Source organism: Salvia splendens, chromosome 4 (genome assembly GCF_004379255.2).
Source record: "Salvia splendens isolate huo1 chromosome 4, SspV2, whole genome shotgun sequence".
NCBI classification, from domain to species: domain Eukaryota; kingdom Viridiplantae; phylum Streptophyta; class Magnoliopsida; order Lamiales; family Lamiaceae; genus Salvia; species Salvia splendens.
In genome coordinates this window covers 13,280,250-13,294,924 of record NC_056035.1, presented here as the reverse complement: position 1 = coordinate 13,294,924, position 14,675 = coordinate 13,280,250, and the positions used below count along the sequence as shown (strand labels likewise).

Sequence of the window (14,675 nt, the reverse complement as noted above, 5' to 3'; positions counted from 1 at the left end):
ACCGAAGGATCAATATTTAAACGATGAGTGATTACCTCGGGGGGCACTCCGGTCATGTCCAACGGAGACCATGCAAAGACGTCTTTGTACTCCTTGAGGAGCTGGATGGTTTTTTCCCGAAGTAGAGGCGTTCCCGCGAAGCCGATCTTAACCGTTCTGGATGGATCGTCTTCGTACAGCTGAACTGTCGTCGAATTCGGCTCCGGTATGACTTCGGTCATTGCCTCTGACTCCGGCTGCTGTGATTGCTATGCTTGGTGGTGCCGATCTGAATGCTCGGCACTTCTAAGCGCAATTTGCAGACATTCCTTTGCTCTCTTTTGGTCACCTCGGATGACCGCTATCCCTCCTTTAGTAGGGATCTTGATGGTGAGGTGATAAGTGGAGCAAATGGCCCGAACTGTGTTGAGCCAGTCTCTTCCCAGGATGACGTTGTACGGGGACCGAGCTTTCACCACGAAAAACTCAATCATCGTACTGGAGCTAGTAGGCGCTTTCCCCACCGTGATCGGAAGGCTGATAATACCTTCAGGGCGGGTGTCCTCCTGGGCGAAGCTCTTCAGGGGAAGCGGAGCCGGGCTGAGCCGAGCTGGGTCCACTTCTAGTTTGTCGAAGCACTCTTTAAAAAGAATGCTGACTGACGCTCCTGTATCCACAAACACCCTGTGGATCAGTTTGTTTGCCACTCCGGCTTGGATGACAATGGCGTCTTGGTGAGGAGAGATGGCCGGGACGGGATCAGCATCCGAGAACGTAATCACTTCGTCCTGCTTCAGCCTTTTATGCGTTGGCTCCTCTCGATTGGAGCCCCTGCGCTCTGACTTCAGGGACGACTTGGTCTTCCCGGCAGGGAGAGCGTCAATAGTCAGGATTACTCCATCATATTGCGGCTCGTCATCGTCTTCGGGATCCGGCTGCCTTTTCGGATCCTGAGGAGCGCAGTTCGCACCTCTCTGCTTCTTATTCTTCTTTGACTGCTTGCTTTGGTATTTTTTCAATGTCCCTGCCCTCACAAGAACATCGATACCTGCAGCCAAGTTTCTGCACTCCTCGGTATCGTGACCGTGGTCTTGATGGTAGGAGCAGTAGTTATCCTGGGGTCGGCGCGCGGCTGATTTCGTCATCCGCTTTGGCTTTTCGAACAGGTCAGAGTGCAGTTCGAAAATTTCCGCTCTCGGCTTGTTCAGCGGTACGAACTGAGCGGGCGGCTTCTCGGGATTGAGACGGGGTCCCAATCTGTCTTGCACCGGAGTCCTTTGAATCCTTTCAAAAGGAGTTCGGCGAGGATGTCCCTGATCGCCAAAAGGAGTCCGGCGAGGATGTCCCTGATCGCTATGATCGGGCTTCCTCCTGTCTCCTCGGGACGATGAGCTGTCTAACGACCGTTTGCGACGGTCTGCCTCATCGGCCCGGGAGTACTGGTCCGCAATGTCCCACATTTCCTGAGCTGTCTGCGGACCGCACTCAACGAGCTTCCTGTAGAGAGCTCCGGGCAGGATTCCATTTTGGAATGCCGAGATGACAAGCAGATCGTTGAGATCGTCTACTTGCAAGCATTCCTTGTGGAATCTTGTCATAAAGTCGCTGATTTTTTCGTCGCGACCTTGACGAATGGAAAGCAGCTGAGCCGAAGTGATTCGGGCTTCCGCTTTCTGAAAGAACCTCCTGTGGAAGGCATCCATTAGATCTCGGTAAGATCTGATGCTGCCCTGGGGGAGGCTATCGAACCACCTTCTCGCGTTCCCGATGAGCAGCTCGGGAAACAGCTTGCACATGTGGACCTCGTTGAGACCCTGGTTCGCCATGTTATATTGATAGCGCCCCAAGAAATCGTGAGGGTCCACGAGCCCGTCGTAAGTCATCGACGGAGTTCGGTAGTTCTGTGGTAGGGGAGTTCGGGTGATGTCGTCCGAGAACGGAGTCTTCAGTGCTCCGTACACGGCGAATCCGATATCTCGTCGGTATGGAGGAGATTGAGTTCTCCTGTGATTCCGGTACCGAGGAGGAACAGGAATATGTCGGGGTTGAGGATTCTTCTTCCTGGAAGACACGGCACTACTGCGGTAGTGACTTTCATGTCTGGATGAGGAAGGAGAATCCTCCGTTTTCGTCTTCGGCTCTTGGCTCTTTTGCAGGAAGGCTAAGAACTCATCCTGCTTCTCAGCCAAGAACAGCTTGACAGCCTCATTCAAATCAGGCTGCTGGGAAGACTCAGTGGGACGATTTTTGGAGCGGCCTGTTCCTTCGCCATGAGAACTGGTGGTGGATTTATCCCTAGGCTGTTTTCCAGACCTATGGGATGGATTGGCTTCCTCCTGGTTCTCACGGGCAGGAATACGGGTACTCTGCGATCTGGTATGCATTTTTTGGGTGGAAAAAATGGATCAAAAATTCGCTTTATCACAAATTTTGTTCTTCGTTTCCCACAGACGGCGCCAGTGATGGATCCGCGAATTTCTGATGTTTGTAAACGCTGGTAGAGAAAAAAGACTACGACACTATGAATTTACGTGGTTCGATTTACTGAAGTAAATCTACGTCCACGGGAAGAAGGGAGGGCAAGATTGTATTGCTTGATCTGGGATTTACAGCTTACAACACAGACTTGCTATATGATATCGTATCTCTAGAGAGCTTAACCTTTTTCTATCTGATCTAAGTTCTATTTATATCTTGAACTAAGATCGTGGCTTGCATCACCACCCTAAGTCGTGGATGTCGTGTAGGTCATGGCCTAAGATCGTGGATGTAGCGTAGGTCATGGCCTACGATCGTGGCCTGAGTTGACACCGAGTGGTAGTGGGTGTGTTGGAAGTTGTGGAAATCCTGTATGGGTCCACTAACTCCTTGTTCGGTCGAATACTGAGACCGAACTGCTTTGGTTGCCGATCTGAGAGCAGAGCTTGATGCCGACCTGAGAGCAGAGCTTGATTGGTTGGCTTTTACCGAGCTGTAGGCTGAGGCCGAACTCTTTGTTCGGTCGAATACTGAGACCGAACTGCTTTGGTTGCCGATCTGAGAGTAGAGCTTGATTGGTTGGCTTTACCGAGCTGTAGGCTGAGGCCGAACTCTTTGGTAATGCCGAACTCATACTCTTCCTTGGGCTTTGGGCTGATGGGCCGTCACTGTTATTGGGCTTGCCATTAGGGTTTAGTTCGTACCCCATCACATACCATAAACAACTAGCATAAAATATAGATGTAAGATCATCAACAACACGAGCCATCACACACGCCTGACGTGCGTACACACGGAGGGCACACCCGTTGGAGGACTCTGACTCAGTTGCTCGTGACATCTGAAGGCGTGGGAGGTCCGTCCATGCACTACTTTCATGTGCGTGTATTTTTTATTTTAATTCTTTTTTTAATCATAACTATAACCTTTTAAATTACTTTTTTTCATTAGTCGAAAATTACTTTTAAATTACTTTTAAATTAAATATATACAATTGAAAATTAAGATAAAAATAGCATTAATAAAATAGAACGAGACGTGAATAGATTTGAATGAAGTGCAATTTTAGGACTGTGGAGACGTGAATGTTAAGTGACTAGGGGGGAAATGAAGTGTAAAGCTCAGGTTCACTCTTGATTTTAATGTTATTAGTTGTTGATGCCATATTGTATATTTAAAAGAAAAGAATTCGAGTGAAAACATAATAAAGGAAATTTTCTTTGATGGTTGCAATGTTGGATTCCCATAGATCCTGAGTTGGATTCCATATTAGTAAAGATTCTGTAGAGCAGCACTTATTATCGCAATATTTGGGAGGATAACGTCTGATTGCCGGTGACTGGGTGCAGGCCATGTATTAGGGTTTTTATATGAAGGCTTTCTGAAAATCCACCCAATTAAATAAGTTTGAGACTTGGCCCTTGAGATCCCAACTTCGTTAAGTCAATGAGTATATTCGGGGTTAATTTCATCAAATATATTATGCCCATGTTCGGTTGCCCCTACTAAATCTCAAGATTAGTTTAATCTTAAGTTTGGTTGGTCATATTCTATCTTGGACTCAATATAAGATTAAGTTGAGGATGGATAGTCCCAAGACAAGTCATCTGAGCCTAACCCCTCTGACAAAATTAATATGCCTCTACAATAGCTTAACTTTTCATATTTACCCTTTTGCTAATTCAGCGAATTATTGACGATATCCTCCATTCCAATTTCCATTTTGTGTTATTTAAAATTGGTGTTTTTATTTAATTTTGTCCATAGTTTGTGCAATGTAGTTATTGATTTGTAATTTTTTATTTAATTTAGTCAATAGGACCTATTTCCTATAATATTTGTAAATCAGTATGGTCAAAAAAAATTTATAATATTTTATTAAAATGTGTATTTTTATCATATATTAATATATTATGCAATATGTCTAATTTAATAAAAATGACAGTTATAATAAGACTTCTTTTATTATTGAAGCATAAGAATAATTACAGATTTGATAGAATTGTAGAAATTTATATTTAAAGTTTTGATACTTTAATATTAAACATAAAAATAATAACGTCCTTGCCAGATCATTATTTGAAAATGGAATTTAACATATTTTTGTTTATTTGGAGCAAATTCATATAAGAACGTAAAATATTAGACTCAATAATTGGGAGAAGAATTAGAAGGGTATCATAGTAAATATACAATATATTGACACTATATAATATTTCAAACCAAACATGCTTTAAGGAGTATTAAAATTGACATTCCAACCAAACATCTTTTTTTAGTATAAGATTGAGTCATGGCTTATCCTAGATTATATCTTGCTACTATTTAGTATTGCAAACCGAACACCACCTATGTGTATAATTGTTTTTGGAAGTACTATATTATAGCCACATGCTAAATTCAACTCATAACAAACATTTATTCCGCATGTAATGTATAGTGCTGTGGTGATTCGAATTCCTTTATATATCGCCCTTTCCTCGATGACATATTCAGCTCATTATAAGTGCGATATTGTGTGTTGTTGTGATTAAGCAATATTCAATTAAACATCTTTTCAATAGTGGAATGGTTACGTAATTGATTCGATGGTTGCACAATTAAAATAACAAGTGGATATCTTAACTAATAGTACTGCTGTCACTATATAAACTCACTAAGTCACAAGTGATGTAAGAGGAGAAAAATAATTGGCCATGTTATATCTTCATATTCCCTTTCTCCTAAGTAAGTCGTATAATAAATAGTTAAAATAATAGTGGAAGAGAAAGAATAATACTATGAGAAGACTCTTCTCATCCTTATTTTTTCTCTCTTATGCTTATTTTCTCTCAATTTTAAATATTTATTATTCCAAAACAACTGAAAAAAAGGAAGGACTCACTACCTTAAGATGGAGGGAGTATGTTGTATTAATACGTAAAATTACAATTTCAATTAGATACATATTTAATTTTTCCAAAAAAAAGAAGTATTGTATTAAAATAAAGGTTATGGAAAGTATGCCAAATTGATTGGCAATCACACACATAATATTCATAAAAATATACACATACAAAATCTTAAAATGAATAGTAAAAAAAGTAGGAGTAATTGTATTACGCTATATATTAAAAATTTGATTGGAGTATTATAATATAATCTACATAAATAAAAAGTGGAGTATGATCATAACTTACAATTTTCATGGTATATAAAAAATTTAATGAAATAAAATTAACTTTTAGATAATCTTATTATTAATAACTATAATCATATACTAGTAAATTTCATCTGTAATGTTCACCATTAACAAAATAAAATTAAAAACCCAAAAAATGAAAAAGAAATCCTATCAAATTTATGATAGCTCCCGTAATATGATTACTTTTTATATTATTCATTTTAGGGATTTGTGTGTGCATATTTTTATAAATATTATGTGTATGTGATTGCCAATAAATTTGGCATAATTTCCATAATTTATTTTATTGCTTCTTTTTTTGAAAAAATTAAATATATTTTCATATGTCAAAAATGTATTAATATGATATATCAAATTAGATTGCCACCTTAATATACCATCATCACTAAATATTTTCTCAAGGATCTCTATTCAGCTTCAATTGCAAGTTAGGAAAAGGGTATCGGAATAATTAAGTAATTCAAATCAATGCATAAGGAAATAGAATCAAATCCTGAAACAGACAGATGGCCATATATATATATAGGAATATTTCTAATAATATAACACACGAAATTAGGAATTAATATTATAAATTTGGACTCTAGTATACAAGATCCGGAAATTAATCGGTGGAGATCGCGTCAGAATGTCTTACAAAATAATCAGAGACAAAGAGTCAGGGAATCCACGTCATATTTTTTTTTCTTTATTGTAATTAATTCTACTATAGATGGAAGGAAAATGAGCTAATTAAGACAAATTAGTTGCCTTATCAACAAAAGTTCATTTGGGGAAGCAGAGCAAGCACTCACAGAATGGGAATCATATTAAATTCTTCGTATGCCTATGTATATATTCTCGTGCCTCCTTGAATTGCATAATACATCATTGTCACAATTTGATTAGTGGCATTATTAGCATCATCGTACTAATATTGTTTTCACCAAGCAATCCTTCTACCAGGCCCTGGCCCGTGCGGCCTGTGCGACCGCACAGGGCCCCCAATTTTCAGGGGCCTCTGAAATATTTCAGCTCATATACATGTATTCCTATTTTTTCAGCCCAACAAAGCTATTTCTCTTGTATAGCAACGCCCAGGCCTTTTTCTAGCACCGTGACTATTTTTTGAAGTCATATTTGCGTTCTACAATGACACAAGATAGACTGAATGATTTGGCCATAATCGCACTCGAGAGTGAGATGCTGGAGAAGATTGCATATGAGAACATCGCCGAAGATTTCATTTCAAAGAACACACTACTAGAAAAATTTGCTTCTCACTACACTTTTTTTTATCACACTTTATAAAAAGTGCCAGCATAGATGTACTATCTACACACTAGTTTTTCACTGCACTTTATAATATATTGTTACTGCACTTCAACATAAAAAGTGTCATCATAGATGTACTATCTACACATTACCTCTTACTACAGGTACCCCGTGCTGCACTTGCATCAAGTGCCATTATAGATGAAGTGTCAGCACAGTAATTTTCTAGTGACAATTTTAAGTGCCAATACAAGCCAATTTTCTAGTAGTGACACCAAAAGAAGGACTAATTCTTCTTTTGTGAAAGCATGTCAACTTACTTCCAATTTAATGAAGAGCAATAGATTAATTCCCGCATAGTGAGTGACGCATGACATTTGTGCGTCGCTATTAATGAAACGCACAAATGTTATGCGTCTTTACTGAAAAACGCACAAATAATATGCGTCTTTAACAAACGACGCATATAGATTATGCGTCGATAAACGACGCATAACAGTTATGCCTCGTTACTGAATGACGCATAACATATATGCGTCATTCGTTAAAGACGTATATTATTTGTGCGTCGTTAAATCGGGATTAAGAGGGCAGAATGCTCGTAATTGACAGACGACGCAGCGAGCAGCGAAGGAGGGGCGATTTCAGCGACGATTTCCGGCGATTTGAGGCGTTTTCCGACAGATTTCAACCAAATACCAAACATATTTCGGTAATTATTCATCCATTTGGCTACATAAATCAATAATTGCTGAAGTTATGGAGGTTTTCCCTAATTTAGTAAAGTTAGGGTTTATATGAAATTGCTCAATTTACGGACGATTACTGTTAGTGTGTTGCTTATTTGTGTTGTTTTGTTGCGTATTTGTGTGTTTCACATGAATTTAGGGTCAATTGTAGAAGTAAGTGGTTCAATTGAAATTATATACCCAAAGTGCAGAAAATATATATATTCTTGTGCAAAAATGTGAAAATTTTAGTTATCTTATGCTATTATATGTTGGGTGAATGTTTTGAAGTAGATGGCATCTGCAAGTTCTGAACAACAGTTATGTTATGGACCTGAGGATCCATCCGTACTGTTTCATCAAAACGAACATATTTCAGCCTCATTGTTGGCGAATGGCACAACAAATGTGTTCAGAGTTCGTAGGACGGAGAGTAAGGTTTGGGCATTGCCAATACATGAAGATGTGATGCATTGGCTTGATGTTTGGGGGTTCAGACGTGTGATTGAATGTGGAAGGCCAAGAAGGATGGACAATGACCTAATAACTGCATTGATCGAGCGATGGAGGCCTGAGACCCACTGTTTCCACCTTCCAGTTGGTGAGGTAACCGTAACCTTACAGGATGTGCAAAACCTGTGGGGTTTGAGAGCAGACGGTCGTGTTTTCACTGGCTGTGACTACCCTATTGGATATGAAGATTGGCCCAGCAAGTGTAGAGATGTGTTGGGATGGATACTTGACGCAGAAACAGAAACGAAGCACGGTGGGTTGTTGATGACGTCTCTGATCAACCAAGCGACTATGCCGTTGGGTGATGGGCTGCATGAGTATGCATACGTCCAAAGATCACGTATACATGCTCTAATCTTGTTAGGGGGGCTTATTTTACCGGACACTACCGGGTGCAAGGTCCCCTTTATGTGGATAAATGCCTTTGACGATCCGGAAGACGTGGCTAATATCAGTTGGGGTAGTGCTGCTTTAGCATACCTGTATCATTATTTGTGTGAAGCTTCTGTAGGCAGACAGAGAAGAGATGTGGGTGGCCCTATGGTTCTCTTGCAGCTGTGGGCGTGGGAAAGAATGCCTACATTGAGGCCAGCTTTCTTGATATCGCCTACGCACACGCCGTATACCCCGTGTGGAGTCAAGTAATATTTTTTTTAAGTAACTTACTTAATTATGTATTTTTTTGGGTAACTTTTGATATTAATATTCCGTGTAGGTGGCACGGAGTTACTGAAATTGGAAATGCGCCCCAACATTCAGTAGCTCATTATCGTGATCAGTTATCATTGATTCGTCCGGGCCAGGTGAAATTTATTTTTGTTAGCTTAGCTAATGAATTAATCTAGTATGAAATTAATTGTGTGAATGATATTATGTTTTTGTAGTTTCTGTGGACACCATATACAGATTGTATCCTGCCCGATTACTGCATTGATTCGACCGCATCCTACTTGTGCGACACATATTTGGTGTGCTGGTCATTTGTCGAGGCACACGAGGCTGGACGCGTTTGCCGACAATTCAACCGCTACCAGCGTATTCCTCAGTATTGTGATAGGATGCTACATAATGCCGGACATCTGTCTAAAAGTCACCGCCGTGGGAGGAAGGGCGCCGATTGGGCTAAGGTACATAAATTCTACATTGAAGAATGGGATTTGAGACACCACAGGTTCCAAGCAAATTTTGATCATGCCACGATGACCATGGATGGTCGCATTAATCCGGGCTATATGGCGTGGTTCAATAGGATCACAGTGTCGTACCTAGTTCAACCTGTGACACAGTCAACGGTTGGGATGAACGAGTCAGCATCTTCTATGATGAAATTGGTATGTTATGTTTTTTTATATAATAATGTATTTAGTTTGAAGTTTGTATAGATTGATTGTAATGATTTTGTATTTGTGCTATCTAGGTCGAGACCATTCAGGGGATATGGCATTTGACCTCTGAACACGACACAGACCCTCGATTACGGCAGATTCGTGCAATGGCTGCTGATGCGCTTCGTACGACGGACCATACTGATGATGCCTGCCCCTGTTACTGTCGTTCCTGCTGGAAATTTGCATACAGCATGCCACCTTCTTAGTTTGCTCTCGACAACCTTAAACTGTTTTTCATTCCACAAACTCCACATAGTAATAGCAGTCTTCACGTGTAGCTTGGAATCGAATTTTGTTCCCAACACAATCCGATGCGGCTCATTCTCATTCCAATACAAAAGGCTGTGTTCATTACCACCCACATCATCCGATACTCCAGAAGGACGACTTGGTAATTCACGAAAGAATCTAAACCCACTAGGATTGTATTCCGGAAGTGATTGTTCACCTTGCATAACAGGTTTACTTGGTACTATCTCATCATCAGAACTAGCACCGACATCATCAGCACCATCACCATCACTGAGATCGGGGTCTGCCTCTGTCTCAGATAGTGGCCTTGGCTCAGCAAGATCATCTGCAGCATCGACCTCATCATTCAATCCAACCCCAACATCAGCAACATCTACAACATCTAAAACATCTCGCTGCTCATTCATACTACGATCAAAGCTCATTTGGTCCACCCTCGCAGATGAACCAATACCACAGTCAAAACTCATTTGTTCAAACCTCGCAGATGCTCCAATACCATAATCAACAACTGGTGGGATTTCTGCACTCCTCACCGGTGAATACTCAACAAATAATTCAATACACCCACTTGAATTTTGAGCATTGTTGAACATAAACATCACACTGTCATCATTGCAAATCAGAGAACATGTATAACTCATACCGGAAGCAACGACTATACATTGTCTCCATAATAATTCAATTGTGTGTTGGTTCATATCTATTCCCATCGCATCACAGATCATTGCTACCAATTCAGAATAGGAAACACCTGAATTTAATATGATGGAGCTCCTCGGACGAGGTGGTTCATAACCAATACCCATATGTGGTAGTTGAACTACTCTACCACCCCAATACAAACTCACAAATACTTGCATGATTTCTGCATCAAAGACATTTAACACAACGACAATTAAGGACATTTTTCCTACAAGCCCTAATTTGTATAAATTGGGTCAAACTAACAAATGAAAGCACAATAAACATGAATAATGTCGAATGTAGCTAAATTGATTAACAAATTACCGGATCTTATGGAAAAATCGCCGGAAATCGCCTGAAAACGCCGGAAATCGCCGAGAGAGGAAATGAAAGTGTGTGTATGTTCGTCCTGTGATCTGCGTCTGCCTGGAGGGGGTTAAAAGCCGATTTAACGACGCATAATGTTTGTGCGTCGTTCAATAGCGACGCATAACCCTTGTGCGTCGTTCAATATCGACGCACAATCCTTATGCGTTGTTAAGCGACGCATAATCCTTGTGCGTCATTAATTAACGACGCATAAGGATTGTGCGTCGATATTGAACGACGCACAAACATTATGCGTCACTCCCTCAATTAGAATGAATCTATTCTCCTTCATTATTTTGGAATTCCATTAACTTCTTAGCACAAAAGAAGAAAGAGCTCACCAAAAGAATGATGTTGTTCAAGTAAAGACTATGCAATCGAGGTTCGAAATGGTATATTTCTTTAATTATTATAGCTTTAAAATGCATTGTCTTTTTTCTATAGTGGTAGGCTTCCTTTTAGATTTTTGCACAGGGCCTCTGATTTTGTCGGGACGGCCCTGCTTTCTACTATATATATATTGGCCTCCCAAGTGTTTGGATTGCTCACAACTCACATTAATATCCCAATCACACAGAGGAACGAACGCCTCATTCTCATCTCCCTTTCAGTTTCCTTTGCTGCAATTACTCACACACTAATTTCGATTAAGGTATGATGTTTTACTCTAATTTATTCACACTTGTTTCAATTACTTTACCTTTCTTTTTATTTTTTTGAGCTTTGCACTGTGTCTGTGTCTGTGTATTATAGACCATCCAACAATAACCCATAATATGCTCGATCATTTTGTTTTCTTTGCTGTATTTTGGCATCTTTTATGTGATTTGTGGAGTATTTACATTATTCAGATAACATAAATAATTCAGATTATGCGAGAAAATGTAACATATTAACCGTTGATTTGAATCTGGTTTATCCGTTATGTCTGATTTTCTCTAGTTTCTTTATTAATTAATTCGAGAAGCACGGCGAGGAACATGCAAGCTAGTTTTTTTATAACAAGGAGGAAAGACAAATTACGCCACCCAGGGTTCGAACTCGAGACATCCTGCACCCTTTACCGCTAGGCCAAGGGGCTTGGATACATGCAAGCTAGTTATAAATTTATTGTTTATACAATTGTTTAGGCCAAGATTCGTTTTACTTCAACCAAGATTTATTATTAGAGAAAAGATAATATATATAGTAATTTTTTTTGGTTGTATAATATAATATTATATAATTTGTATATGCACGATGCCCTTAATTTGGTTCTATTTTTAGTTATAATTTCATGACTAATTTGTTCTTAGTATAAAATTTTGAATATTTACTAACACAATTATTTAAGGAAAAAACCATTGATATGAATTATGGTTAATTATGATATTATCAACTAACATATTATAATTAAGTTACTATATTACTTCTAAAATAATTTGAAAACTCAATATAGTATTATAGTATGTTTTTTTTGAATGAATTTTTATTTAATCATTTTATAGTTTAATATCTAGTTTTTTCTTGGTTGAATATTCTGAAACAAATCATCATGATGTATAACTCATCAATGGAATAACAATGTTATCATTTATTTACATATATTCATTTGCACTATCTTTTTAGTATTTTTATTGTTATTTTTCCTTAGATTTTATACTTTTTCATTAATTTACTTTTGTAGATGAGTATTTTCATATTAAGAAAATATTAATTATGGCATGGATTCTTCATTAATTAAAGAGAAGGGTGATTAAGTAAATTAAAGTAAATTTATTGGCTTCATAGTGGTGTGTTTTATGCTTGAATGAGGGTGGGTATGTAGGATGTTTCAATGAGACCCAATATACACTAAATTTAAACTCAATACACTTATCACCTTAGAAATAGGTAATTAAATCAAGTATGGATCAGACCTCCAGACTTGACCATTCAAACAAGCCATTGGAATTTGGATTTTCAAATCAATATGCCCTATATAGTAGCTAGTTGACCATGTGAACCTCATGTCTCGATAACATTAACCCCTATTTTAATGTTGTTTTTTTTGGATAAGACGCTGCGTAGGCGATGACGAGTTGTCGCATATCCGATTTTTTTCCTGTGGATCCACCCTGGGCAAACTACTATTTACTCCCTCCGTCCCACTGACCCAATTTTCCATTTTTGACCATCCCATTTGACACATTTCACTTTTATCATTTTTGGTAGTGAACTATACGTTTCATTAACTTATTACTACTCACATTTAATTATAAAACTAATATATAAAAGTAGGACCCATATTTTACTAACTTTTTCAACTCATTTTTCATTATATTTCTTAAAACCTGTGTCCGGTTAAAGTGTCCCAAATTATATGGGACGGAGGGAGTATTTATCTTCTAATTCATCCATCCTTCCTTCTTCCTCTTCTTCTTAAACAGAACGAGAATCATGAATGCGTTAGCTGCAACCAACAGAAACTTCAAGCTAGCTGCTCGGCTGCTTGGGCTCGACTCCAAGCTGGAACAGAGTCTACTCATCCCTTTCAGAGAAATCAAGGTAACAATTAATGTGCAATTCAAAATTGTAGTACTCCATTAATTAGATGTTAATTGGATGAAAATGCTGATTGAATTGATGATGATTATAGGTGGAATGCACGATCCCAAAAGACGACGGTAGTTTAGCCTCATTCGTTGGATTCCGGGTGCAGCACGACAACGCCCGGTGCCCAATGAAAGGCGGCATCCGCTACCATCCCGAGGTGGAGCCAGACGAGGTCAACGCCCTCGCCCAGCTCATGACGTGGAAGACCGCCGTGGCCAACATCCCCTACGGCGGCGCCAAGGGCGGCATCGGCTGCAACCCCTCCGACCTCTCCATCTCAGAGCTCGAGCGCCTCACCCGCGTCTTCACTCAGAAGATCCACGACCTGATCGGCGTCCACACCGACGTCCCAGCCCCGGACATGGGCACCGGCCCCCAGACCATGGCCTGGATACTCGACGAGTACTCCAAGTTCCACGGCTACTCCCCCGCGGTCGTCACCGGGAAACCCATCGACCTCGGGGGATCCCTGGGGAGGGACGCCGCCACCGGGCGCGGCGTCCTCTTCGCAACAGAAGCCCTGCTCAAGGACCACGGCCAGAGCATCGCTGGCCAGAAGGTCGTGGTGCATGGCTTCGGCAATGTGGGGTCGTGGGCGGCTCAGCTCATAAGCCAGAGAAGCGGGATTTGATCTTAACAGAGGAGTGCGACATTCTGATCCCGGCGGCGCTGGGGGGAGTGATAAACAAGGAGAATGCGAGGGATATAAAAGCAAAGTTTATAATAGAGGCGGCGAATCACCCGACGGATCCGGAGGCGGACGAGATACTGGGGAAGAAGGGAGTGGTAGTGCTGCCGGATATATACTCGAACTCGGGGGGAGTGACGGTGAGTTACTTGGAGTGGGTGCAGAACATACAGGGATTCATGTGGGATGAGGAGAAAGTGAAGGCGGAGTTGAAAACGTACATGAACAGGGGATTTAAGGATGTGAAGGAGATGTGCAAGACTCATAACTGCGACCTCAGAATGGGAGCATTCAGCTTGGGAGTCAACCGAGTTGCACGAGCCACGCTCCTCAGAGGATGGGAAGCCTGATCCCCATTTCAATTAATTCATTCCCATCTATCTTTCGATTTCTACTTACTCCTATGTTATGTAAGGTTTGTTTTCATTCTATGTTGTTCAACTAATTGGATGGATTTCTACTTACTCTCTCAAGTCTTTGTAGAAATTTAGAATTGCCCATTTCGCACCGTGTATAGTGGGCTTCTTGGGAAACTGGATTCAGAAACAAAATTGGGCCTTGGTTGTGTTAAGCTTTCAAAA

The 14,675-nt window shown here is 40.3% G+C and overlaps 1 protein-coding gene and 1 pseudogene across 1 annotated transcript; both read left to right on the top strand.

The window, feature by feature from the left end:
* The first annotated feature begins 8,826 nt into the window (after positions 1-8,826).
* Positions 8,827-10,222, top strand: LOC121800680. The gene is made up of 4 exons (XM_042200200.1): positions 8,827-8,939; positions 9,021-9,467; positions 9,554-9,680; positions 10,197-10,222. The coding sequence occupies exons 2-4, from the start codon at positions 9,195-9,197 to the stop codon at positions 10,220-10,222; spliced, it is 426 nt and encodes a 141-aa protein (XP_042056134.1). The 5' UTR covers positions 8,827-8,939; positions 9,021-9,194.
* Positions 10,223-11,394: 1,172 nt separating this feature from the next.
* Positions 11,395-14,675, top strand: LOC121798368 (annotated as a pseudogene).

What these genes read in the sequence shown, in the direction of transcription:
- LOC121800680 (XM_042200200.1), top strand. Translation starts at nt 9,195, where the DNA reads ATGCTACATAATGCCGGACATCTGTCTAAAAGTCACCGCCGTGGGAGG. An exon ending in CATCTTCTATGATGAAATTG is followed by an intron (nt 9,468 to 9,553) that starts GTATGTTATGTT and finishes TGTGCTATCTAG; the next exon opens with GTCGAGACCATTCAGGGGAT. An exon ending in TACTGATGATGCCTGCCCCT is followed by an intron (nt 9,681 to 10,196) that starts GTTACTGTCGTT and finishes CTACGATCAAAG; the next exon opens with CTCATTTGGTCCACCCTCGC.